Raw genomic sequence first — 26637 nt, 5'->3', positions numbered from 1 at the left:
CCCTTTGTCCCAGAGACAGACGTAAAACAGCATTTCTACCCGCTTTGTTTTTTTTTATTTTCGACTGCTAACATTTTAGTTACACAGTGCCCCACTACTTTCCAGACATTGATGGACCAGGTTCTGGCTCCCTGCCAGGATTTCACACCTGCATATCTCAATAACAACTATATGCAGTTCAGATTGAACATCTCATCAGAGACACCTGGAGAAAGTTCTGCCAGTCCTAGTGCAGCAGAACTTACCAATAACCTAGTAAAATGTTTTACCTAAAACAAGGTCTATTATTTCGGGTATACCACTGTAAAATGTATGGGTCAGTACAAAGCTGCCAGGATGGGAATGTTCCCTGCATAGTGTATGGGTGTGTTCCCCTGCGCTGAGTGTCTGAGCGAATTCATATCTGGTATCTTGACTTTTGTTTTGGAGCAGGTGTCTTGATAATTTGAAGCATGTGCCCGGAGACTTAGTCCTGTCCCTAATTATGTGAGGTCCTGGACATCCCAAGTGACATGTAAGAGTGCACAATGTGTTCTGTCCTGATCAATAGAGGACTACTATCCCTACCCAGGGTATAGTGCATAAATTGGTGGTGGCAGCATTCCATGTTTTGTAATGATCAATAGAGTGACAAGGCCTTTTTTCCTGTACAATTGGTAGTGAGGCCCACAGGTTCACTCATGTAAAGGTCGTCATATATGTGTATGCCCAGAACTTTGTGCTGACATCACATGTCTCAGTCGTCTGTGTATGTGTGTAGTGGGTGTAGCACATGTAGGGCTTTAAGTGGGATGAAAAAACTGGGGGTCTCTCGAAGGGGCGTGGCCAATGCAATTAAGGGCGTGGCTTAAACCAGGTAAGCTAAAAATCTGTGCTTAGCATAGTGTGCCGCCCGACTTGTATTTTGCTGTTTCTGTCACTGCATCCAGATATATGATACAACAAGTAACATCATACCTACAAGTCAGGACTTTTGGCTTTGTCAATGGTTATTAGTTGCATAAGATAAATGAGCAGCAACTGTAGATTGAAGATATGGCTTGGATTTCCCTTACCGTACAATGCTCACCTGGCATGACGTCATGTTTTAACTTCTCCACTAGTGAGAAGTGAGCAGTGTGAGCAGTGCACATCGAGGTGCCTGCTGTCAAAGCAGTCCAGAAAGAAATGGACCGCATTTGCCAGGGCACAAAACAGAGCCCGATAGAGACCCGTTTCGAGGCCTCCTATAAATAACTGCCGGTGCTCCGCACCGGTGAGATCCGGCCCAATTAAAGCCCTGAGCACATGCATAGTAGTAGGATGTGTGTGTGTGTGTGTGTGTGTGAGAGTGAGACTGTGCACTGGGCTCAGTGGGATCCATTTTAGATGCCCCATCTCTGGCATAGCCCAAGATGGAAAGTGAGGACTGTTCTCGTAAGACAATGAGAGTGTATTGCCTGCATTCCTGATGCCAGAGGAAGGAGATCTGGACGCTGAAGTGAGGAGGATGGAGATAGAGCTCGCTCTGGAAATTCCATGAAGTCTTCTGCGTGCAAGGGGCTGCTGATTAGTTTTCCGGAACACTGCCATTTGATTTATAGGAGAGGTGATGGGTGGGACTGCAACACTGTTGTGTGAGGTGGGGTTGTTTCTTAAACGTTCCAGGTCAGGCCTCCTCTTTTGTTTATTTTTGATTTATACTTCAGTTGAGATGATAACAGACAGATGCAAAACCCTCACACCTCACTGTGCCTTTATTGTAGGTGTTCAGGTTTGGAGACAGCCCCAATGCTACCTGCTTTGAAAAGTATCTATCACTCCACACAAAGCCTGTGTTTGGAGAATAGCCTGTGGAGGACATTTGAAAGAAGAACACCACTAAGTTGGTTCTGCAGTTGAAACTATGGACACACATTCCTTCTCTGGAATGTGTGTGTAAAAGAGGGACTCAAACCATTCCACATTGTTCCAGTTCCAAGTTCTTCATCATGTGTATGTTATTTGAAAAAAATGGAGTTAGCTTTGGGTAGAGGTTAAGGGAAGTAAGGATGATTTATGACAACACTGCACTGGTGGGTAGAGGCAAAGGGAGGTAAGGGTAATTATAGGGTTATGGGGCAAGTCGAGGTAAATGGATGTAAGGGTTATTTTAGGGTTAAGAGGTGGATAGGTAAGGGTGATTCTAGGGCTAATGGTGGTAAGAATGTTAGTGTTTCGGAGAGGGTAGGAGTAAAGGGAGGTATTTGTTTTTTAGAGTCAAAGGGATTGTATGTGGTGTTAATGTTAGGTATGGTAATAATATCTAAGGGTAAATAAAGAAAGCCTTCTAAATTCACTGAAAAAGCAAAGATTATGGAGAAAGTATGGGAAGGCCCTTCAATAATTATATGTTTAAAATAAAAAGATCACTGGCATTCACCAGCTACTGAGTTAAATATAACTTGTGCCCCGCCATGCACTGCTTATGACCTTACATATTATACCACTATTGACATGTTTAAAGACATCATTGATGACATCACCGATTACATCTCACATCACATCATCGATGACATCGCTGATTACATCATTCAATGAATGTGACAGTTTGGTATATGCTTATCGTACCTGAAGGTATTCAGCAAGGTACATCTAGACCTACATTTCTAAAGTCGTGTTACTGTTAATGGGTGTAAGCTTTTGCAACATGCCTCTTCAATGTTCAAAGGGAGTGAACTGTCCATAACTGTTCTGCACAGGGTGAACACCATGTGCAGCAGAGACTTGGCGACACATGTCACATTGATTGCCCACATGAGGTTTGTTATCTGGATTGAGTGTCTTAAGGGAGTAGACTCTGCATGAGAAGTTGTGCATATGGGTGAAAACTGAACACACCAGTTACTAGCTCACCCATGTGTGCTTGACTTCCCACAAGTGTTTGGCTATGTGCAAACTGTTTGGTACAGGGTGAAGCAGGTAGCAGGGCCTTCACCACCTAAGGAGCCTTAGGTGTCAAGAAGAGGAAGGGTTGTGCACATGGTGAAAACTGCTTACGGTACATACTGTCCTACTAATGAGTGATTCATTGCCTATGAGAGGTAGGTTATCCTAAAATATTTCAGTACAGGCAAAAGGCTGTGTGTAGTGGGGGCTTGGCCACCTAATGGGACCTGATTTTCTAGAGGCAGATATGGATGATTGCTCACATGATATCGGCTAGCCACAAAGTGTTCGGTTCAGTGCAAAGGCTGTGCGTAGGAGAAGCTCGGTTTACCAAAGGTTGATTGAATTTCTGAAGGGTAATTTATCCTTTACATGATTCTGCACTATTTTCTACTTACTTTCATATCTGAAATGCTAAACTGGTTAATAGAGTCATTCGAACAGCAGTAGGTTGGACGATGTCATCAGTGATGTCATTTGAGAGTTCCTCACTGATGTCATCAATTATGTTATTGAGCATGTCATGAGTGATGTATTATATGAAGTCATAAGCAGTGCATGGTGGAGGCACAAGTTATAGTTAGCTCAGAAAATTATGAATGATGAATGTCAATGTTTTTTGTTTTGAAACAATAGTTTTTATATTAATACAAGACCTAACTATAACTCAACTTTAACCTCTCTTTGTTTCAGTGAATCTCTAGGTTTATTAACATAACTTTAGATATTATTACAATATCTAACTATACTGTCACTTTAACCTTTGTTTTTTCATTGAATTTCAGTTTTTTATTTTACTTAAAGTATGATCTTATTGCCAGTGCTAACTACTGTGTCATTTTAACCTTTGGATTTTTAGTGAATTAATAAGTTTTATTTTCCTTAACATAACATAAGAACTTATTATAACTCCCAACAATAAAGTCACTTTAACCTTTGGTATTTTTAAGTACATTTCTGTGATTTTCTATATACTAACCCAACTCCCTCATTGAGCATACTTTTTGATTGTGCACAGTAGACCGTTGGGTGTAGAAAATGCTCTATGGGTGGCCAAACCTGTACACAGCCAGGCACCCAAACCCGACAGGCAATCAATGTCCCATGGGCAAATAAACCCCCCAGAGAACTCCACCCAATATGTTCCCTTTTTTGGCCTTTTTTGATTTTTTTCAGGGCCTGCTGTGCTCCCTTGGGACCACTGGGACTCATGGGCAGTTTGGTTCCAGGGCTATTGCTGAGGAACCCCCCATTACAAAATTCCAGGGTTCAGGATACCCCTATTACTAGTACGACAACCACTTCAGCTGGGGTATAGAATGTTTCAGGGTGATTTGTCAAGCGGGGCTGAGAAAAAGGAGGGGTCCGAAAATGCATTTATCCCACTGAATTTCCCACTTTGAATACGACTACAGCGCGAACCGCTAAAAGGAATTATACCAAATGAGGCAGAAAGCTAGCTCTTGGTCCAGAAAGAGTCCCTCCAACCCAATTTAAAAAAATTGATTTCCCTTGGACCATCTCGCTCCAGTGGGAGAAAAAAGTTGCTGGCAGCCAATACAGGAATCAGGGACTTAGTCACCTGTCCTGAACTTTAAAAATAAGTTATGTGGGGGGCAGGGCGGGGATACCCTGCCACCCCTATGCTGGATGGGGGGACATTGATGACCCCCCCCCGGGGGGCTAAAATAAAAATAATTTGGCAATTTTTGCTGTGATCCTGAAGGACTCCCATGGGAACATGGCATAAGAAATGGTGGCCAGGAACTGCATTTTTAATTAAGTGGAGGGGTGTGTTCAGCCCCCCTCTTCAAGCTGTTTTCAGGCTCAGGGAACCCATCACCCGGGGCCAATTTATTAATATGGACAGGGTGGCATGTTACACCCCTCCTTAAGCCATATTTGGTCCCGTAGACCCCATCCCCGGGTCCCAATTTAATAAATATGGGGAGGGGGAGGGCGGTCCATCTCCCCAAGCCATATTGAGGCCCAGGGACTCCATCAGCCGGGGCTTCAATTGAATAAATATGGGGAGGGTGCTCATGGTTGCCGCCCAAAGCCAGATCTGACCCCAGAGACCACATCCAGGGGCCCAATCTAATTTTTAAAGGGAGGGCTGCATTCCCCTTCCCTAAACCTTTCAAAAGTCCTTGGGGCCACATCCCACAGGGCAGCCACCTTTTCAAAAAAAGTGGCGGGCTGTGTGACCACCCCCTCCCTGAGTTATGAATTGCCCCGGGGACCCTTTCCCCTGGGGTTGATTCACTTTCTGTGGGAGCCAACCCCCGGAACACAGCAGTTTCCCTGCCTGCACCACGCGGGCAGAGAAACTTGTGTTTGCTCTCACCTGGCAGGGGTATTTTTTAATATCCTGCCAAATGGAAGCAAACAAAAAGTCTGCACCCAGCATGCGGGAGCTTTAAAAACAATATATATATATATATATATATATATATATATATATATATATATATATAGTCAAAATTGGTTTTGGTGGAAAATCAAGAATAAGGATAAACAGGCATTTGCCAAGAATTGCATGATCTGGACCCATAATGAAAGCAGGAATCCTCATTCCGCTGGACTACTACAGCCTTTACTTATACTATCTTCCTCTTGGCATGCTATCAGCATGGACTTTGTCACTGATTTGCCTCCGGTCTGTGGCTAGACATATGGTGATAGTGCAACCATTGAACACAATCACACATTTCGTTCCTCTCCATTAAATACCCAGTGCCAAGGAATTTGATATTTTCATTCACCTCATTGTATGACAAAACAGGATAATTACTTGCTGCCATTATATCTGATTATGAGACTTAGTTTGTGCCAAATTTGTGGTGCACATTTTGCACTTCTTGTCTTCAGCATACCATCCGCAAGTGACAGACAAAGCAAGAGCGTAAACCAAATGATGAATCATTGCCTACAATGTTTTCTGAAACCCACTAAAACTGACTCTGTAGAATCCCTCGGTCTGGCTTAGTTAACTTACAATGACTCAACTCATCCTGCTATGGCAATTTCACATTTCTATTGCCATTTTGGAGACTTCCTGAAATCCATTCTGTTTCAAGTAAATGGGGAGGGTTAGCTGCCATCTGAATCTCCAGCACATTTAGGGACAAGGCTATTAAAAATCTTCAACCAGCCATGATCACTTATCAAAAAAAGCCAAATAAGCACCAACAACCAGCACTTCAATACCAACCCAGAGATCAAGTTAGGTTTGCTACCAAGCACCTATGATTACAATGTCAAAAAAAGTCAAATCCACGTTTTAAAGGATCCTTTGATATAAAATGTATGATTAAGGCAGTGGCAGTTAAGCTACTTCAGCCTGTACATCCCTTTTTCATATTTCATTACTCAAGCCATATAGTGACTGGATCCACCTCCACCTTCACCTCCAGTGTATGTGGATGGTACCATAAGGAATATGAGGTGAAAACCATTTTTGAATCTATGCACATCACAGCACAATTATTTTACCTAGTAGACTAGAAAGGATATGACCCTGAGGACAGTTCACACCATCGAGCATGGCATGTTGATTCTCCGTGTTTGGTTCTCCTGTTCCACTCTCATCACCCAGTCAAACAACAGCCTCTTAGCCAGCTAAACAGGAAGGGAAGTAGGTGCTGTAATAACTTGTATGGCCTGAACAACATTGATTTATTTTTGGTGCAACACCAATAGCGCCATAATGCTACAACTCATGCCAATAGTAACAATTCCGTTTTTTGGTTTGTCAGGGGCGCTCACCTCCACTCCCACCAACCTCTGGTTCTCAGAATTATTGGCCATCAAATTCAACTTTTGATTGAGGTATTGCCACTAATAATGACATCTGTGCTGGCGTGTCAGAAGTAATGCCATCCAGGATTGTGGTTGCAAGATGTGAGCTACCAGTTGTGACAACCATTTATCAGCACAATCAATCCTGCCCCCATGCAAGCACCCCAAAAGCTGTTACCATATACCTCAGTCAACTGGCAGGCAACAGCAGAATTGAAGAATCTACTGCAAGATTCAAGGATAACAGGATTCAATAATCTACCAAAGGTTTTGTGGATGCTGGGATTTGAGGATATACCGCAGGATTTTGGATACCACAGTGTATAAAAGCCACACCTTGGCTAGGGCAGGGTGCTGGGCTTTTCTCTGGGCTTTTCTCCCTGGGGTCTTCTCTTCACCTGTGTTTCTCTGTTTTGACTCATCCTTTTAGATATGTTCCTGCCTCTCCAGTTGAGACTATCTTTAGAACGTCATCCCAGGAGCTTCCTGTTAGCGGCGCTTTTGAAATTCCCTCTGCACATTCATGTTAAAGTCTTTCCTTGTATCTGCAAAGTTGTTGGACCTTTCAAAGCCCTGTCTTCAGAATCCACAGTTTAGTGATAGCTAGGGAGAGTTAGATATTACTTGTTTGGATTGTGGGACCTCTATACAGTCACCTGCAAATACTAGGATGATGCCCCTCCCTCATAGTTGTATCAAGTTATGGAGCATTATCAACTTCTGTGGGACATCTGAACAAGACCAGTCTCATGACCATTCTTTTGGATCTAGCAAGATAAAGTCACTAAGTCATCAATATATTGAATGTTTGCCATTCTGTATCAGTTACTAGACTAAACACTGAGTATGTCTCATTCCGATAGATTGTTACCATTCATGCAAAAGCCATGTAAATGAAAACAACTTTCATTTTAAGATGATGTAAGAGTAGAGTATTATTAGTCTATTGATTAGTATAAAATGTCTGTCACTCATGAGAGACTGCTGAAAACTAGAGAGTATCTTCATCTGACGGAAAACATGTGTGACTACAAACCAACAATGTCTCTTGTGTGCCTTCTCTCATATCAATTTCTAAGAAAAGTCATGGGTACATTTGGCACTGTGGAAACTAGTGAGTTCATTGTCTGCCCCACAGCCACAATCAGATGTATAGGTTATTGATGTCTAAAATCTGACACGCATTACCTTAAAAGGTTCATGGAAAGTAAGAGACATGAGTACATACATGTGATTGGGTAAGAGTAATAGAGGCCATGGATTTTCATGCCTGTGACCAGCTGATGGTGACAGAGCAATTCAAGGAAGTGGGCTCTACCCCACTTAGGCAATTCCTGTCATTCTTGAGAGAGAATGATCCAACAAAATATGCAGTGTTGGCTGACAAGTGGTTAGCTTGCAGCATTAAAATAGGGCTGGAGCAGCACAGGAAGAGTAAAACTGTTTCAAAATGGGGAAGAAGAGGGCCAGGGCAATTCTCAAGGGCCCAAGGGAACACAAAGCAGAAGGGGGAACTGGGTTCAAAGTCAGGGACACAAGGAGAAAGGAGGACAGGAAAGTTTTCCTAATCTCAAAGTGATTACTTGCGATAAGTGTCATAAGGAGGGACATTAGAATATATTGCTGGGAGAAATTGTGTCATTTTTTCTCACAAAAGTTCATGAATTTTCCACGGAAACTTTGGGAAATTATGTTTTTGCAGTGAAATCTTCTTTGCAAATATTTCGAGTCATTTTTGTTTTTACCTAAATGCACATCTCACAGAAGGATATTGCTTCAAGTACACAATGAGTCTTTAGGAGAGATGTTCTAGTCCAACCCATTTTCCCTGGTATCGCTTGAGACCTTCTAATATGAGCTGTACATGTGGCTAATAAATTACATGAATTTGTGCACAGTATGCAATATCTGGATTTTCACCACTTTCTCCAGAGTATTACATGTTCTCCAAAATAATAATTAAAATGTATCCTGCTGCCTAATTACAAAAGGTACTATCAGTTGAAAGACCGTGCATCAGCTGCAATCAAAATAGCAAGTATTTTGAATGTGGCTGAAGAGACTTAAACAGCATACTAGAAACATTTTGGCAGCAACCATATTTACCATAATCCAATGCCTTTACAGGAAAGCAGCTAAGTACACAATGACAACTTTTACCCTACACAACAAATAATACTCAAGCCAATGTATATTAGTAATCCATTCTCTGAATTTAAATGTACAGTATTTCATTGTGTGCTAGAGGCACCTTTTATAAGTAAATGCATTTAGAGTCTTATTCACATAGGTAAGTTGCACTTTTGTGTAAATGTATACTTTGTAGTAAGACTACTACTTTTAGTATTCATAAATTCTGAGTGTAATTGTACTACAAAAGTGTAAGTTACAGGTCTCCACCTCCAGAGTAATGCAATTGGTTTACTCTTGTGTGCCCTCCTACTCCTCCCTAATCCCATCCTCTTTAGTGACAAGTCTACTCCTTTTATCAATCACACCCCTGTGTCTCTTCCACATTTACTACTTAAATCTATATTTAGATGTCTGGAGACTCGCAGTTGGGGTGGAAAACTCTGCACAAATACGTAAAGGCAAAACGTATACTTTAGTATGTTTTTTAATATGCTTTGTGGTACAACAAAATTTATGTTGTGAATCAAGCCCCAAGTTATGGATTGCTAATACATCGTTCATTGCATTCTGAGTTTCTTTCCCACAAGCCTCCCTGAGCAAGCCTAGTACTATTCCTTTACATACCCTGAGGGTTAAATTCTAAAGTGGTGCGCGTAGTGTTCAGGATTGGGTTCAATTGTAAGTTACAGCTCCAGGACCTCGGTGGTAAAAGGTAAAGGTTCTTATTTTTGCAATATGAGATCAGCAACTCCTATCATCCCTTGGACTGTTAAAAAGATTGGTCCTGGGCACAGCTCACTGAGTTGCCAAAAAACTGATTTTCCATGGAGTTTCGTAAGCAGGCGGATTATATGCTCGGCCACCCCTAAAGAAGTCTCCTTGGCTGCTGAGGGTCATTCGTGGCCAAGAACCCCTGTCGTTGCCACAAGTAACTCCCCCACAGCTGGATTGCTGGGATGTCATTGGAGGCCCGCCCCTTTTCTCAACCACTCTACAAAGGGTCCTCATGGTGCACTACAGGTTGTTGGAATGAATTCCCTTTAGCTTCTGAGGGTTGTTGTGGGCCAAGAAACCCAATTGTTGCCACAAGTAAGTCACCCCACAATGGGATTGCTGAAACGTCATCGAAGGCCCGTCCCCTTTCTCAACCACTCTGTAAAGGGGCTTCCTGGCACACTATTGGTTAGGGATGAAGTCCCTTAGGCTGCTGAGGGTTGTTGAGGGCCAAGAACCCCTATTGTTGCCACAAGTAAGGACGTCACAGCAGGATGGCTGAGACTAGGGGTGAGTGCATTTATTTAACTCTGTTCCGCCAAGGGGGTTGGTGGAGTTTTTGCTGAATTCTGCATTCCAAGCAGAGCGCTGAGTGGTAAAACTTTGCAAACTGCCCCGGTGGAGCGGCGTTTACCACCCACCCCTAAAAAATATACCACAATGAAGAACTACAAAAAGCATACCGGAAGTATGATGTTCTACAGGAAGTGTGCAAAACATTAGAGAGAAGGTGGCAGGATGAATTGTTGATAAGCTGATAGTGCAAGACGGATTAGTGTATTAAGGATTCGTTGCTTTCCAATGACAGGTTGGGGAGCTGCAAGGCTAGTGCAACTAATGAGTGTTCGCTTGATATTTTTGAATATAGCTTTTGTGGGACATTTGGCCATAGTGAAGACTTAAGAAATGGAGAGCTCATATATTTGGTGGTCAAGCTTAAATAGAGAGGTAAAAAGATTGGTCAGAGAATGTGTAGCATGCTTCCACAGCACCAGCGTGTGTAGTACTGGACCTCCTCACATGCTTTGTTGTATGCTAGCCTGGGAAGTAACAATAGTTGGCCCTTTGAATGGATACCTTTCAATAACTTATCAGGATAATTTTTATTGCGTTATTGTCATTAAATTAAGTTATTCTTTTGGGGAATTGTATACCATTTGTTTCTTCATTGTAATGCTTTGTGATGATTAATACTACATGCATTTATTCTGACGTAAGCCTGTCCTTTCATGTCTCGTATTCTCCACAGGAACTTCAATTTACTTTTAAGTACTCGATTGTTTTAATTTTGGGAATCTCAGACACAGCGTTTTTCAATTCTGAGGCCTATTTCCCCCTTAATTATCAATAAAACTTCCTACTAGAAGATTGGTCTTTGCATTGTTTGCACTCACATTCTCTGATGTAGCTACTGCAGGATAAAGCACATTGCATGTTGCACCAAAAGGGAGAGTTAAGTAAAATAAAGACGAATACTTGTCACCTGATCGCACAAATGCTCGTAAAATGTTGCTTGGAGGGGAAAGAAGGCTCCGACTCTGGCTCTGGAGTTCATAGCTGCAGAAGAAATGTCCACCCTCTGTGATGTTTTCGGCAGGGATGGTGAAGATGGCGGAGTTATTGATTGCCGATGAGAGCATGGAAATGTTTTCTGTGGAACCATTTTGGTTGAGGATAAACATTACCTTCGGATAGGAACATTCAGTAGTACAGTGAACCACAAGAGTCTGCCCTGCCATCACCTCACCAGATGTAGGTTCCATTGAAATATTAGGCTGGAGTAAATTGACTAGGACAAAAAATACAAAAAAAGAAAATCCTCAAATCACTGATTACATAACCAAAGTGGTATTCAACACATTTTGTGAATTCATTTTCGCATTTTGCAACGTATTTGATGTTAAGGGGAGGTATGAGTTTGTCACACATGATCTGTTCCTGGTTTTGTGATCTTGGGCTATACCTTGGAGTATGGTTATTTGAATTTCCCACTCAAAAGCAAAAGCTGCTCTTTTGTCTATCATTCTGAACCGTGCATTCCGTTGGAAATTAACATTACCACCCTTCAAAATTTCAATTCACAAAAAAATCAGGTCAGAAATATTGTAATAAAAAAAAGAAAAATGGACATGTCAGATTTGAAGAAGAAATTCGCTTGGCATTCATCAGTCTATCGCATTTCACACAAATGACAAATTATAGCATTATAATTAATGAGAGCCCATTTAATTGGGAAATGTTTCATGGGAAAAAATATTAAAATACCAAAACATGATTTGGTAAAAACAAAACGGTACCTTAGATCAGTTTAACTCTTTGGTTTAGAAATTTGGTAAAACCATGCAGACTTGGTGTCAAATAGAAAATTTAAAAAGCACATAAATGTTATAATTAAGCCTGGGCAAAGCACTATGCTACGGTCGTGTAGTTTGCGAAGTTTGCGCTACTTCGCACTACGCGAATTTCACGTAGCACAGTGCAAACACGCGTAGCGTAGCGTATTGCAGCGGTCATTTTTTGCTTGCTCTCGGTCCTCAACGTCAAGTTGGCGACCGCGAGCAAGCAAAATGACATCCCGGCGAGACTTTTTCCTCGTTCGCAATCAGCAACATCAAGTTGCCGATCGCGAGCGTGGAAAATAAACTTCCCGGCGAGATTCTCAACGCGGGGAGGTCAGGTTTCTTATTGCGAGTGGTTGCATATGCTCGCGACCGCTCGCGATGAGAAACTACCAGTCCGCATTGAGAAAGCTGCAGCTCGAGTAGAAATCTACTCGAGCGGCAGAAAACGACTGCTTGCACTGTGCAAGATGCAGTTTGCACTGATTGCACAGTGCGGACAAGCATCCGGCACTGTGCAATCAGTGCGAACAGCATCTTGCACAGTGCACTATGCAGTTTGCGACGCTACGCAAAGCTCGCGTAGTGCGAAGTGCACTTCGCGTAGCTACGCGTAGCGCTACTTTGCAAACTACGCCCAGGGTTAATTATAACACTAGGAAGGTAAGGAAAATGTGTGTCCTAAATAGGGACAAGTAGAAAAACTGGGGGCAATATCCTACACATTTTAGCAGGAAATAGAGCACTCAGGTGGTCCAGCAGTGTGGATAAAATGAGGTAAGGAAGAAAGAGTAAACAGGAGCATATTCGAGATACGAGTAGGGAAAATAGATTTAATGTTATGTTAATGTTAATGTTATTCGTATTTGTAAAGCGCAACTGGTACCCAGAGGTGTCCTGGCTATGTGTGAAGTCCTATCATGGCATAAAGACAGAGAGACTTATCCGGATTTATGCAGAAAAGAGCCATGTTTTTAAGGCCTTTCTAAATGCAAGTAGATTTGTCATCCATCTAAGATGTAGCGGGAGACCATTCCAGGCCTTAGCTGCGCAGACCCCAAAACTTCTGCCACCCCAGTTGGCTTTTCGTACAAAGGGCACAGATACTACTTTTGCCTCTGCTAAACGAAGTGATCTTTTTGGTACATGCCAATGAAATTGTTGTTTTAGATACTCGGGAGCAGCTCCTTGAAGGGCTTTGTGGACCATGCCCAGGGCTTTAAACTGGACACGTTTCCTTACAGGCAACCAATGAAGCCTTCTAATCTCAAATTTCAGCTGAGATAGAGGCATATTTTGGTATACAGGTAAGCAGTCTAGCCGCTGCATTCTGTAAAAGTTGTAATTTGTTCAGAAGTCCTTCCTGAAGGTTGATAAAGAGGCTATTGCAGTAATCCAGCCTGGACATGGTTAGTGCACTGATAACTGTTTGTGGACTGTCTTTGGGCAGAAATGACATTGTTTTTCTACAGGGTCTAAGGATATACAAGGTCGAAGAAGCCACCGTATTCGCATGGTCTCTGAAACTGAGTTTATTATCTATTCAAACGGCCAGATTTTTTAACCTTCTTATTGGGAGTTGGAAGAGGACCCAATGTATCCGTCCACCAAGCATGGGTCCAGAAGCTGGGGTCATTGCCAAACAACACAACCTCCGTTTTCCGGAGTTGAGTTTAAGGCAATTTTGTACCATTCGATTTCCCACGGCTGTCATACAGTCATGGAGCCGGGATGCCGTTTTCAGTATCATTCCTAGCAACAACGACACCACAATTTGGGTGTCGTCTGCGTAGGAAGTCAAACTAAAGCCAAAAGATTCGATCAGGGGAGCCAACGATGACACAGATATTAAAAAGTGTCTGGCTCATGGATAAACCCTGAGGAATCCACAGGGCAGTGAAAATGGTTTGGCAGAAAATATGCCGAGTGAGGCCGTTTGAGTTCTATTAGAGAGGAAGGATTCAAGAAGTTTCCAGGCAGTGCCCTGGACTCCAATCTCCCGCAGCCGGTCCATTAACAAAACGTGATGAACCGTATCAAAGGCCGCTGAAAGATCTAACATAATCATCACGGCTTTACCTCCTCGGTAAGTATAGTCCCGATCTCTTTCGTGGACTTAAGAAGAGCAGACTCTATGCTGTGCCGTCCTCCGAAGCCATACTGGGAGGGGTCAAGCGCCTGTGTTTCTAGCAAAAACAAACTGAGTTGTGCGTTCATATTTTCTCTGCGATTTTCGCAGGGAGGGGGAGCCTAGAGATAGGTCTAAATTTATTGGGATCTTTAGGATACTTTAGGAAAGCATCCTTCAGAAAACATAGAATTTATAATGGAGGTCAGTGCCAAAGCAACTGGCTCAGGTGCTAGTTTTAGTATGGAAACTGGGCAAGGATCGTACAGGGAGCCTGATTTAGCCATTATGACAAGGTTCAGCGTTTCTGTGGCCGTTACTGGGGCAAATTTATCGAACTGTGCCTTAGAGTATTTTCCTGACTTACAACCTTCAGTCTGGTCAGGAATGGTATTAGTCGTTGAGTTAGAGAACATGGAAGAGATGGTCTCAACTTTATCCAGAAAAAACTGAGCAATTTTATCGCAAAGTTCCTGACTGGCAGTAATAGTGGGCAAAGCTGGGTGTGCCAGGGTGGTTACCATTTTAAACAATTCTTTGTTTGAGTTTTTTGCAGAATTATTGCGTTTAGCAAAGAACTCTTGTTTTGTTTTTTGGAGTAGATGTTTATATTGAGCTAAGCTTAGTTTGTATTCGTTTTTCTCCCAATCACTATATTCCTTCCTCCAGTTTCTTTCAAGGTATTTGCAGACCATTTTTTGGTCTCTAAGTTCTTGGGAGTACCAAGGGGAGGATGGTCGTGCCCTATTAGGTCGGAGGAGTTTTTAAGGAGCTAGCTTATTACCTGCTGTTTCTAACCAATTAGTGTAAGATAAAGTAGCCTCATCCAGATCTGTGGGAAAAGTGGGAGATGTTGCGCTTAACAGCTGCTGCAGTTCCTCGGCTTCTACCTTGTTCCAAGCTCCAATGTTCCAAGTTCCAATGTTCCTAGCTCCAAGTTCCAATGTCTCTCCAGGCCTTAAAACAAGAGAGAAAGTGAGAACTGTGGCACAATAAGGTAAGAAGGTTTAGAGGGGAAAGAGAAGAGAGGGGTTGTAGGAATGTGGACATGGATTAAGGAGCTTCATTTGGGGCCTTACTTGGCATCCAGCAATAGCAGCAAAAAATAAAAAGGAGGTGAGGTGATCCGAAGAGGGGGGAGTAAGGCTAGGGTCTAAGGAGTGCTAAAGCAACATGCATCGCCAAAGCCAATAGGCCACGCCTATGCGAGAGCTATTGGCTTTGGCAATGTTTTCTTAACCATGTTACAAAGCAGTACAACTGAAAGTGGACACAAGCATTGGCAAAGACAATAGGTCTTGCCTTTGGGACTAATTGGCTTTGTCCATAGATTTTAGAGATGTTGTTCTGCACCCCCGGTGCTGTTTAATATGGCTTAAGAGGAATGTTTAAGAAAAAGCCTATGATGTGCTCTAAGCCCACTTTAAGGAAACAATAGGTCTTTTTGCAAACTAAACGATGTCTGCTAAGTGAGACATGAAAAGACCAGGAAAGAGGAGAACAGAAAAAAAACAGGAAAGAATTCTTATTACTGGAGATAGTTCCCTCAGAAATATAGATCAAATACGGAGTGAGACCACTTTTCCCATCATCAGTCCAGTTTCAGGACCCAGGAGAATACAAACACAACCATTTTATTTTATTTTTGTTGCATATTAGGGAAGAATTGTAAATTCCTGATGCATATAACTAGGCCACCATGGAACTTTAGACTTGAAAATATGCAGAATGAAGGCAAAGCAGATATTACATTGACCTAAATGAAGTATTGAGGAAGATCAAAATATGGCAGGAAGCAGAATCTAACTAATTTGACTATTTCAGAGTTTCTAAACATTTTTGTTTCTTAGTAAAGATTAAAGCATGTAATACTAAAATGCACAATCAACTACTAAATCATTATTTCACCTAATATTGATAAAAACCTGGTACAGACATGTTAACATCAACTGCATTTCCATCGCACTGGACCAACATAACCTTGGTTATTAGTTACTCCAGTGGGAAATCCCTACATGGACAGAGCACACACTCTGTCTTGAAGTGCCTTTAGAATGTTCATTCAATTAATTTAAGTTTGTCAATCAACTTTTAACTCACAGCTCAAAATCACACATTGTAATGTACACTGTGGGATTCAAATCTCTGACTTGTAGATTAAATGTGGTTGTCACCAGGGACCACAAAACCCACTGAGCTAGCCTGTCAGCCAGCTATTGTATAACTCATTTACAGCGCGAACTTCTGAGTTAGGTGGAATATACCTCACAAGAGGAAGTGACTCAAGAGTCAAATGAACTGCTTGTAAAATTGTTACCTACCACATTTGGAGCAAAGTTTGCAAATCAATTTTATATTGCTGTACATACTAGACTAGATACAGGTTGCCCATCTTCCAGTTAGATCAATGAAAGTAAAGTTGACTTTACAGGGTCTTTTTGGCCCATTAATTATACAGAATGTGTTAGCATTGGATCAATTTATAAAAAGGTCCCACTTTTAGGAGTCCAGTACACCGCAGAGCAACTGTTGCCTGCGCTGTCCAAATTCACAAAAAGAAACACTTGTTGCAGTTTCAGAGTCACCCTTTATCAGATCTGCATGACACAGCTGCACTCCGCCTACCCCTAGCGCTTCCTGTGATGTAAACACCAGATATGGAACAGTCTTAAACACACCTAGAAGATTTCAGCAGTAAATCACATAGGGCCCAAAGATGCAATGCCTAAGAAATGTGTACATTGCAGTGTGTGAGTCCGATTAGCACACCCCACTCTTTGAGGGATGCTTTTCTTATGTGCCAGCTCCTCACCAAACCCTTGCATGCAGTCTTAAAGAGCCTGCCCCAGCTGAAATAATAAACACTCTACAAATGGTTACACTGTTCACCATGCTCTCAAACCACGCATTCTCAATATTGCACATTATTCTTTAGAGGTGCTTCATATGTGAATTCTGGTCAATACACACATTTTCTGCTCTTTTGGCATGTTAACTACCTGCCCATAATTCAATTGTTGCTCTCACTGTTCACCCTGCTCTCGAAAAGCACGTTTATTGTGTGTGGAATATTCTTTAGGGGTTCTTCATTTGTAAATTATGTCACAAATACACTCTCTGCTTTCTTGTGCATCTTTAATACATGCTCATAATTTGATTGTTGTTACACTGTTTGAGCTGCTCTCAAAATGTGCATTTTGTTGTGTGCGTGCAATTCTCTGTGGGTTGCTACATATGTGAATTCAGGTCCTATGCACAACCTCTGCTCTCGTTTGCGTATTGACTTCATAGTCCTAATTTAATTTTCATCACATGTGCCAACTCCTGGTGTTCCAAGATGTGCACTCTCTTGTGTGCATATGATTCCTAAAGGGTTGTTACACGTGTCCTGCTAATACGTGCACTCTCTGTTTTCGTGCGCATCTTCTCTTGTGTGAAGATCGCCCTTTTAAAAAAAAAAAGATTTTGTCATCTACATAGCACATACTTATTCTCCCTTGTGCACACTCAACTGTTTTTTTTTCTTTTCCTCTTATGTTATATTTGTGTTACTGAATCCTGCACCTCTGAACTCTACCCCTTCGATTTTCTCTCTCAAATCCCTCAACCTTTTGTCCTGTCATCTGCCTCTACCCACTGCTTTTGATTGCCATTGTATTGCCACTGGTTGGAAAGTGTACTGCCTTTCTCCACACATATTTTAGCTGCTAAGACCCATTAAATATGCTCCGTGGACTGGCCCACTCCAAATCCTGACCATTCAGACCACCTGGGCACCACTGAATGCCCACACCACCACCAACCTAAGTCAAACCCATGCCCCTCTCATGGTCCCTCAAGTCACAAAAATGTGCTCTCCTCTGGAACACATCTAGGGAGCCTTCCCAAATTTAAAGGCTACAATTGGTAAATATTGCCAAGAGTGACACTTGCAAACCAAAGCATACACATGGCCATGCCCAAGGAGAGAACATTTGTTAGAAACGAGGTCTTGAGTTGGTAGTGGTTTGCACACTAAGTAGGGACCCTCATTCTAGTCAGGGTAATGGAGTTACACAGCTAAGATAACCCCTGCTCACAACCTAGATAGCTTGGCTCAAGCAGCCAGGCTTATCTCAGAGCAAATGTGTAAATAATTTGTAAACACACAAAGTAACACAGTGAAAACACCACAAACAGAGTACACACCAGTTTAGAGAAATAGCCAATATTTATCTGAATTGAACAAGACCAAAATGACAAAAATCCAACATGCGGCTGATTCTTTAGTCGCACGCAGGCGCTGCGTTTGAGTCGGAGTGGGTGACACAGTGCTTGGGACTCATGTAGCAGTGATTTTTCTGCTGCGCTGCGAATGCGAGCTGGGACCTGTGGGGAAATCTGGGATCGATGCACTGATCGGGAACCACTCTCAGGGCAGGCAGCGGCAATGCGGCAATCTTTTGCAGTGTCGAAAAAACAGGCGCTGGGAGTCGATGCATGGATTTTCTCTTTAAGATCACCGGATTCTGCATCCAAGGGCCCAGGAATTGGATTTGGCATCACTTGGCAAGTCAGGACTCTCAGCAGAAGAGCCCAGACACTGGTAAACAAAGCCTTTGATGGCCCTGAGACTTCTTAACAGGAGGCACGCATGGACAAGCCCTTGAAGAACCTTGGAAGCAGGATGTAGAAAGCAAAGTCTAGACATTTCACTCAGAAGCCTGAAGCAGTAGGCCAGCACAACAAAGCAACAGCCAGAGTTGTAGTTCCCATCTACAGCATCGAGCTCTTCTTCCTGGCAGAATTTCTTCAATCAAGAAATGTTCCAATTTTGGTGTACAGTACTTATACCCCTTTCTATCTTTGAAGTATGCAAACTTCAAAGAAAATGATTTTTGTGCAGAAGACCCTACTTTTCCCTAACCTGGTTTTAGAAACACTACAGCTTTGTGTGAGGACAGTTACAGCCCAAATCAGGTGTCAGTGACAACACTCCTCCCACCACTCTAGCTTAGAAAGGCCCATCAAACTGTTGATGGCCCATCAGAATATGCGAAGCACACCTCAGCTCCCTTTGTGTGACTTTCTAGAGCAGTGATACTCAATGTACGGCCCGGGGGCCGCATGCCACCATTATGACCTTTCCCTGGGAATCCCCCTCAACAACAGGAGAACTGCACTGCTATTCAATCAATCAATCAATCAGGGGTTGGTGAAGCGTGCTACTACCCCTCCCCCAGTGCTACTCAAGGCACTGGGGGAGGGGTAGGTCTAGAAGCTTCGATCAGTTGAAAAGCCAGGTCTTTAGTGCCTGTCTGAAGGTGAGTAGGGTAGTCGAGCGTCTTATTTCAACTGGGAGAGCGTTCCATGCTGTGGCGGTGGTGTAGGAGAAGGCTCTCCCTCCAGCTCTGCTTCGGTGGATGTGGGGGACCTCTGCCAGGGCGAGGTCGGAAGAGCGAAGGTACCTCTTGGGTTTGTGGAAACTCATTCGGTCGTTGAGGTATTTGGGTCCAATGTTGTTCAGGGATTTGTACGCGTGCGTGAGTAGTTTGTAGGTGAGCCAGTGGAGCTCTCGTAGGTGTGGCGTCATGTGTTCCCGGCGTGGTAGTCCTAGGACGAGCCTGGCGGCGGCGTTTTGGATGGTTTGAAGTTTGCAAAGTAGTGATTTGTTGATTCCAGCATAGAGGGAGTTGCCGTAGTTGAGCCTGCTGGTGATGAGTGCGTGTGTGACGGTCTTTCGGCAGTCTGAGGGGATCCATTTGAAAGTCTTTCATAGGGTTCAGAGGCAGTTGAAACTGGAGGAGGCAATAGCGTTGATTTGGCGGTTCATGGAGAGTGAGGAGTCTAGGATTATGCCGAGGTTCAGAGCGTGGTCTGTTGGGGTCGGAGAGGGGCCGAGGGTGGGAGGCCACCAGGAGTCGCCCCAGCCTGAGGGGCTGGGTCCGAAGTTGAGAACCTCGGTCTTTTCGGAGTTGAGTTTGAGGTAACTGTCCTTCATCCAGGTGGCTACTCCACTCATTCCCTCCTGGAAGCTCATTCTGGTGTCTTCGGGGTTGCTGGTGAGGGAGAGGATGAGCTGGGTGTCGTCGGCGTAGGATATGATGCTGAGTCCGTGCTGTCTGAAGATGGCGGCGATGGGGGCCATGTAGATGTTGAAAAGGGTCGGGCTCAGAGTGGATCCCTGGGGGACCCCGCAGATGATGTCGGTGGGTTTGGAGAGGAAAGGGGGGAGCATGACCCTCTGTGTTCTGCTGGATAGGAAGGATCGGATCCAGTTGAGGGCATCTCTGAGAATTCCCATGTTGTGGAGTCTGGTGGTCAGTGTGCGATGTGAGACGGTGTCGAAGGCTGCAGAGAGGTCGAGGAGGATGAGGGCTCTGGTGTGACCCTGATCGAGCAGCATGCGGATGTCATCGGTGGCCGCGATTAGGGCTGTCTCGGTGCTGTGGTTGCTGCGGAAACCAGATTGGGAGGGTTCCAGTATGTTGTTTTCTTCGATGAAAGTTGTCAGCTAGGTGTTCACGATTCGTTCTGAAACTTTGGCCGCGAAAGGAAGGAGGGAGATGGGTCTGTAGTTCCAGAGGTCGGTTGGGTCCGCCGATGGTTTTTTGAGGAGGGGCCTCACTTTGGCGTGCTTCCAGTCCATGGGGCAGGTGCCCGAGGCCAGGGAGGAGTTGATGGCGTGGGTTAGCTCAGGAGCGATGGCCGTCATGGCTCTGTGGAAGATGTGCGGGGGGCAGGGGTCCGTGGGGGTTCCCGAGTGGGTATTCTTCATGGTGGTGGTGATTAGTTAGACTGAAGCGGGGCTCCATGTGGAGAGTGTTGGGCTGGCGCTGGTCGTGATTGTAGGGGTGAAGGCCATAGTTGGTTCATTGAAATTGTCGTAAAGGGTCATAATCTTCTGGTGGAGGAAGGTGCTGAGCTTGTTGCAGAGATCTTGGGTGGGTGTGATGTCAGTGGTTTTGCATGATGGTTTGGTGAGACATTTGATGACGTTGAAAATTTCACTATAGTTCGCTGCGTTGGCGTTGATTTTTTCCCTGATGAAGGTTCTTTTCGTGTCCCTTATTAGTTGGTAGTAGCTCTTCATGGCGGTCTTGTGGTTGATGAGGGCTTCGTTTGTCTTCTGGTTCCTCCATGTTTTCTCGAGTCGCCTGCAGGCGCGTCTAGTCTCTAGGAGTTCGGTGGTGAACCAGGCGGCTTTTGCGGGGCATATCTTGGAAAACTGCCGGAGGGGGGCTAGTGTGTTAGCGCAGCTGGTAATCCACCGGTGGAGTTCCTTGACGGCGGCGGCTGGGTCAGTGGTGGCTGTGGGAGGGTCGTGGAGGAGGGTAGTGTTGAGGAGGTCTGGAGTGATCTTGCTCCAGTTCCGTGTAGGCAGGCGCCGGGCTGGTTTGCCGTGGTGCTGGAGTTGAAGGTGAAGTGGATGCAGTGATGGTCTGTCCAGGGATGCCAGGTGTGGGTGAACTGGATGTTCGGCCCTTCGGTGAAGATAGGGTCCAGAGTATGTCCCGCGTTGTGGGTGGATGTGTTGACTAGCTGCTTGAGTCCTAGGTTGGCGAGATTCTTCAGTAGCGCTTTGGAGTCGGGGTCCTGAAGGTTATCGAGGTGAAAGTTTAGATCTCCGAGCAGAATGTAGTCTGTGGAGGTGATGGCGTGGGCTGCGGCAAGTTCTGTGATGGTGGCAATGGGTTGGGCGCGAGGTCCTGGTGGTCTATAGATGAGAGTGCCCCACAGCGTTGTCCTGGGGTTGGTGTGTACCTGGTAGTGGAGGTATTCCAGGCTGGGAAGCGCGCTGCTTGGGCCGGGTATGGTGAGTTTGAGTTTGAGGGAGGTTTTGTGTGCGATGGCGATTCCCCCCCCTGGTCGGTTCGGGCGGTCTAGCCTCTTGAGCTTGTAGCCATCTGGTATGGCTGTGGCGATGTCAGGTCCGGAGCTTGCATTTGTCCAGGTCTCAGTGAAGAAGGTGACGTCGGGGGCGAGAGTGTCTAGTAGGTCCCCGATTTCTATGGCGTGCCGGTGTAGGGAGCGTACGTTGAGAAGGATGCAGTTTATGGTGCTGGCGGGTCTGGCTGCCGGTGTGTCTTTGTCGGTTGTGTGTGGGGGGTCCACGGAGAAAGTGTTGCGGCAGTGGGCACACGAGAAGGCTCCTTGAGGGTTTTGGGGTGAGGCCTGCACGCAGGGTTTGAGGAGGCTGGGTTTGAGTGCGAGGAGGCTGGCGAAGGTGTAGCAGGGGGGGCCCGGTGGACCAGGGGTCCTAGCGCTGGGCGCGGTCCAGGAGCGGACGGGCGCAGACGGGCTTGCCCTAAGGGCCTTCGGTGCACCATCGTCGCGACCGCACAGCGGTCGCCGTTTTAAAGGGGAGGGGGGTGGGATTGATGAGGAGGCGGGTGGGAGTGTGGAGGGGCGGGGCAAGAAAAAAAAACACAAGTGAGAGGAAAAGATCCTGCCTTTGCTGACATTTGCCAATTACATCACTGGTCAGGGTAATAGAGTTTATTGAAAGCTGTAGATTACCTGCTGAATATCGGCAGTGTGCCCTTTAATCCAAAATGACTATAAAGTTTATAATTGGGATAAATGACAGAGACCGTAACTAAAAGCAAGAGTGTGATGAAGGGCATAGAGCCCAGAGCCGGGACAGTGATCCTAGGAGATAGAATCTGGCAGCCTCCAGAGTGAGCCTGGAACCGGGATAGCGATCCCAGAAGCTGGCCATGGAACCAGAAATAGAAGGGGACAAAGTGTCCCAGAATTTGAACCACGACTTAGAGCCAAGTCCCATAATTGGAATTGGGAGGGGACAGGTGTCCCAGAATATGAACCACTGTAGATATTGTGTATGGGTGTTAAGCCACTCATTGGTTTGAGTCGTGCATGAGATGGCTGTGTTTTGTTAAGTCACTCATTACTACATATTTGTTGTAGATTGATAGTAGGTAAATAAGTCACCTATTGAAATAATTGTGTATGGGTGTTAAGCCACTCATTGGTTTGAGTCGTGCATGAGATGGCTGTATTTTGTTAAGTCACTCATTACTACATATTTGTTGTAGATTGATAGTAGGTAAATAAGTCACCTATTGAAATAGTGCTTGAACTTGAACCACGACGAAGAGCCTTGTCCCATAATTGGAAGTGGGAAGGGACACAGGTCCCATAATTTTGAAACACTATTAATGTTGTGTATGAGGTGGTGGTTAATTGTTGGGCCACTCATTGGTTTGAGTCGTGCATGAGATGGCTGTGTTTTGTTAAGTCACTCATTATTAGGTATGGTTCGTTGTATTATATGTGTGAACGTGACACTGATTGTATTGGTGTTTGAGTTTTGGAATGTTGGATAGAAGTGTATGAGGGTGATCGTTTTCTGACCTGCGGTGCGCGGGGTGTGTCCTGATATATGTATTGGTTTAAGTGTTGTTCCCTGTATGTTGCTTGTCGTACCGGTCTGGCCAACTGGTGTGATCTATGGCATATAGGTTTTGGTGATATATATAGGTTTTGGTGTATGATGTAGGATGGTGGTTTATTTCAGGAGGTGACGTGATACTTTGGTCAGAATGTAATGTGGTGTGAAATCTTATGTGCGAGATGAGATGTAGTTTGGTGTGATAGGATGTTTTTTATGTGAGTTTGGTGAGATGTAGTATGCTGTGATAGGATGTTTCGTTTATGTGAGCTTGATGTGTTGTGGTATGGTGTGACAGGTTGTGATGTGAGATGTTTATATTGTATTGCATTATTTTTCTTATTAGTGCATTGTATTCAATTTCTTGACTACATGTTATTTGCCATATTGTCATTATTTTAAGTGTTTCATCTAACCTATTTCACAATGCACTTGTTCCCCGTAAAGAAGGGAGATATGTTGTAACTTGCGTTTATCTGCTGCTCAGCCAGAATGAGTGTGGTGTGGAATGTTGGATGGATGGAATGTTGGATGTCTGTGAATGTCAGTTGGGTATGGGCTGAGCTGCAAGACAGCTGCTCCTGGTGGGGTTTTCATCATTTATACTTGTAACAACTTAAATAAAGAACTTAACTAATCTACGCTAGAAGATCATATCTTCGTTTGGATTACAACACAATCACATCGAAAACCTGGTGCAGAGTCGAGCGCGAGGCTCGAACTCTGCTGCTGGGCATCAAATGTGGCGTGTATCAGCTGGAGGAGCTGCGGGGAGAGTGCTGCCTGGACTGAGGTCTATTAACTCAAGTCTACATTAACGATAAAAAGATGTTAAGAATACAGACAAGGATTCATTTAAAGGTTGATGTAAGTTAATAAAAGTAAGTAACTAGGGTGTCCTGCACCACTTAACTTTAGGAATACCTTTATTTTTATAGAAATCTTGCAGAAAAAGTGTAACAGTATGATAAAGTCTGTTCAAAATTCAAAAAGTGTATTTCATTCACATGCAGAACTGTTTCACCTTAGTACATCAGATTATATCAGTGCATTACATTTTTTTTTAAGTGACAGTTTTCAAATAAGAATTTAAAAACATTAATTGTTCACCCCATCCTGACAACAATGCCAACAGTGAACTAAGAGGCAAGTCAGTTTTTTTGTGCTCTCTTTGGGTGACATGGATTTATATTATACATGAACAGCATTATAGTTTATTAAATCAAACAGAGGAGGTGGTTTTGTACAGCTCACACCCCCCAGTTATGTATTTAAAGGTCTCAATATGTGATAATGAAGAAAAAGGCGGGAAAGGGAAATAAAACAAATGACTAGAATTACACAATTTGGTTAAGTGAAAAAGCAGAGATTATTACCAAGATTCTGGTTTCACAATGAGCAGTTCAGACACTAGATGTATATGCTTTGCTTTCCCCTACAACCACCTTACCTCCAAACCCGCTGCCCTACCCCCAAGCCTTTACCGCCACCCTGCTGGCATCAATGCGGCCCTCGTGCACAAAACAGACTTTGTGGCCCCTGGGTAAATGTTTGCAAGTACCCATGTTGTAGAGGGAATGCACAAGAGCCCAACTGTCACTTTCTAAAAGTGGCATTTTCAAAAATGCTATCCAAAAATTAACTTCACCAAAAGATATATTTTTAAATTATGTGTTCGGAGACCTCAAACTCCAAAGCTCTATCGCCTCATGATGGGAAATTACACTTACAAGATATTTCAAGGTAATCCTAAAGTTACCCTATGGGAGAGATAGGCCTTGCAATAGTGAAAAACTAAATTAGCAGTATTTCATTATTAGGAAATGTAAAACACAACAGTACATGTCCTCCCTTATAAATACACTGCACTCTACCTTAGGGGCGCCTTACATGTAATCGGAGGGAAGGTTTGGGCCTGGCAAGTGGGTGTACTTATCAGGTCGAAATAGCAGTTTAAAACTGCACTCACATACACTGCAGTGGCAGGTCTGAGATATGTTTGAAGGCTTCTAATGTGGGTGGCACAATCAGTGCTATACGTCCACTTATGTAGCATTTGCTTTACAGTCCTGGGCACCCAGGTTGCACTGAACTAGAGATTTACTAGTAAATCAAATATGCCAGTCATGGAGAAACCAATCACCAATACATTTTATCCTGGGAGCACTTGCACTTTAGCACTGATCAGCAGTAGTAAAGTGCCCACAGTCCTAAAACCAGCAAACACGGTCAGAACAAATAAGAGGAAGAAGGCATGAAAATGTGGGATAACCCTGTATAAAGGGCCAGGTCCAACAACATTCAACTCTAAAATAATTGAGCATACCAAAACACACATAATTACCAAAGATAAAGGACATAAGAGAAAAGGAAGGAGGCAACCCTTTGGTTCGAAGAAAGAACAATAAAGGACTTTGAAGTTCAGCCCACCATTGAGGCAGCACCTACCCGTCCATTCACCGGCATGTGTGTGGTTACCCCTGCAACACCAGCATTAGGGTACTGTAATCCTGCCATAGTAGAAGCATGAGGCAGAGTGGCTATCTGGGTGATTCTTAACCAATCTAAATAGCAATCCCACAAACTCGGGTGATGAAGGAAGCGCTATCTCCCTGGGGTCAAAAAGCAAAGGTGGAGCCACAGGGGGCATAAGAGTAACAGAAGAAGAAACACCCAGTGGAGGGAGCACAGGAAGGTGAAGGACAAAGGTAGGCAGATCCGAATGTAGGGATGTATATAGGAGAATCAGGAAGGAGAGGAGAACTACCTGTGCCCTGTAAGAGGAAAAGAGAAGTGAGGCCAGGAGCAGAGAGTGAAGGGAGCAGGAATTGGATGATGTGAGGCTACTTTGCCAGGCTAGGGTCACTACGCAGCAGACCACCACCTATGTCAAAATCCCTGAGACATAGGGCAGAGGAGGAGAACAGGAGGCAAAGACATCTGATACTCAATGATCACCGATGCCCCAAATATAAGATACTGATAGCCCAGGGATGTAGCACATTCCTGTAAACAAAAAACAAATGGCATGACACGGGCAGTTGGGAAGAGTGACAGCATACCAAATGAGATAAGTGCACTGAAGGAAGGAAAATTTTATGTGAACACTTTTTAAAGTTTGCTAGCCCATTGTACAAGGGTAGAGAGCAGGTATGCTAGGC

General features: G+C 44.0%; 1 protein-coding gene across 1 annotated transcript in view; it reads right to left on the bottom strand.

Moving 5' to 3' along the window:
- LOC146809649 (uncharacterized) overlaps positions 1–26637 on the bottom strand; it is a 763091-nt gene that overhangs the window by 81530 nt on the left and 654924 nt on the right. Inside the window, exon 6 of the mRNA XM_085616508.1 lies at positions 11099–11404. Within this exon, the coding sequence (XP_085472634.1) occupies positions 11099–11404 (306 nt within the window). The remainder of the gene's footprint in view (positions 1–11098; positions 11405–26637) is intronic.

The sequence above is a fragment of the Triturus cristatus genome, chromosome 7 (genome assembly GCF_964204655.1).
Source record: "Triturus cristatus chromosome 7, aTriCri1.1, whole genome shotgun sequence".
NCBI lineage: Eukaryota > Metazoa > Chordata > Amphibia > Caudata > Salamandridae > Triturus > Triturus cristatus.
Note: the sequence above shows the minus strand (reverse complement) of the source record. Positions and strands in the feature narration are given on the sequence as shown.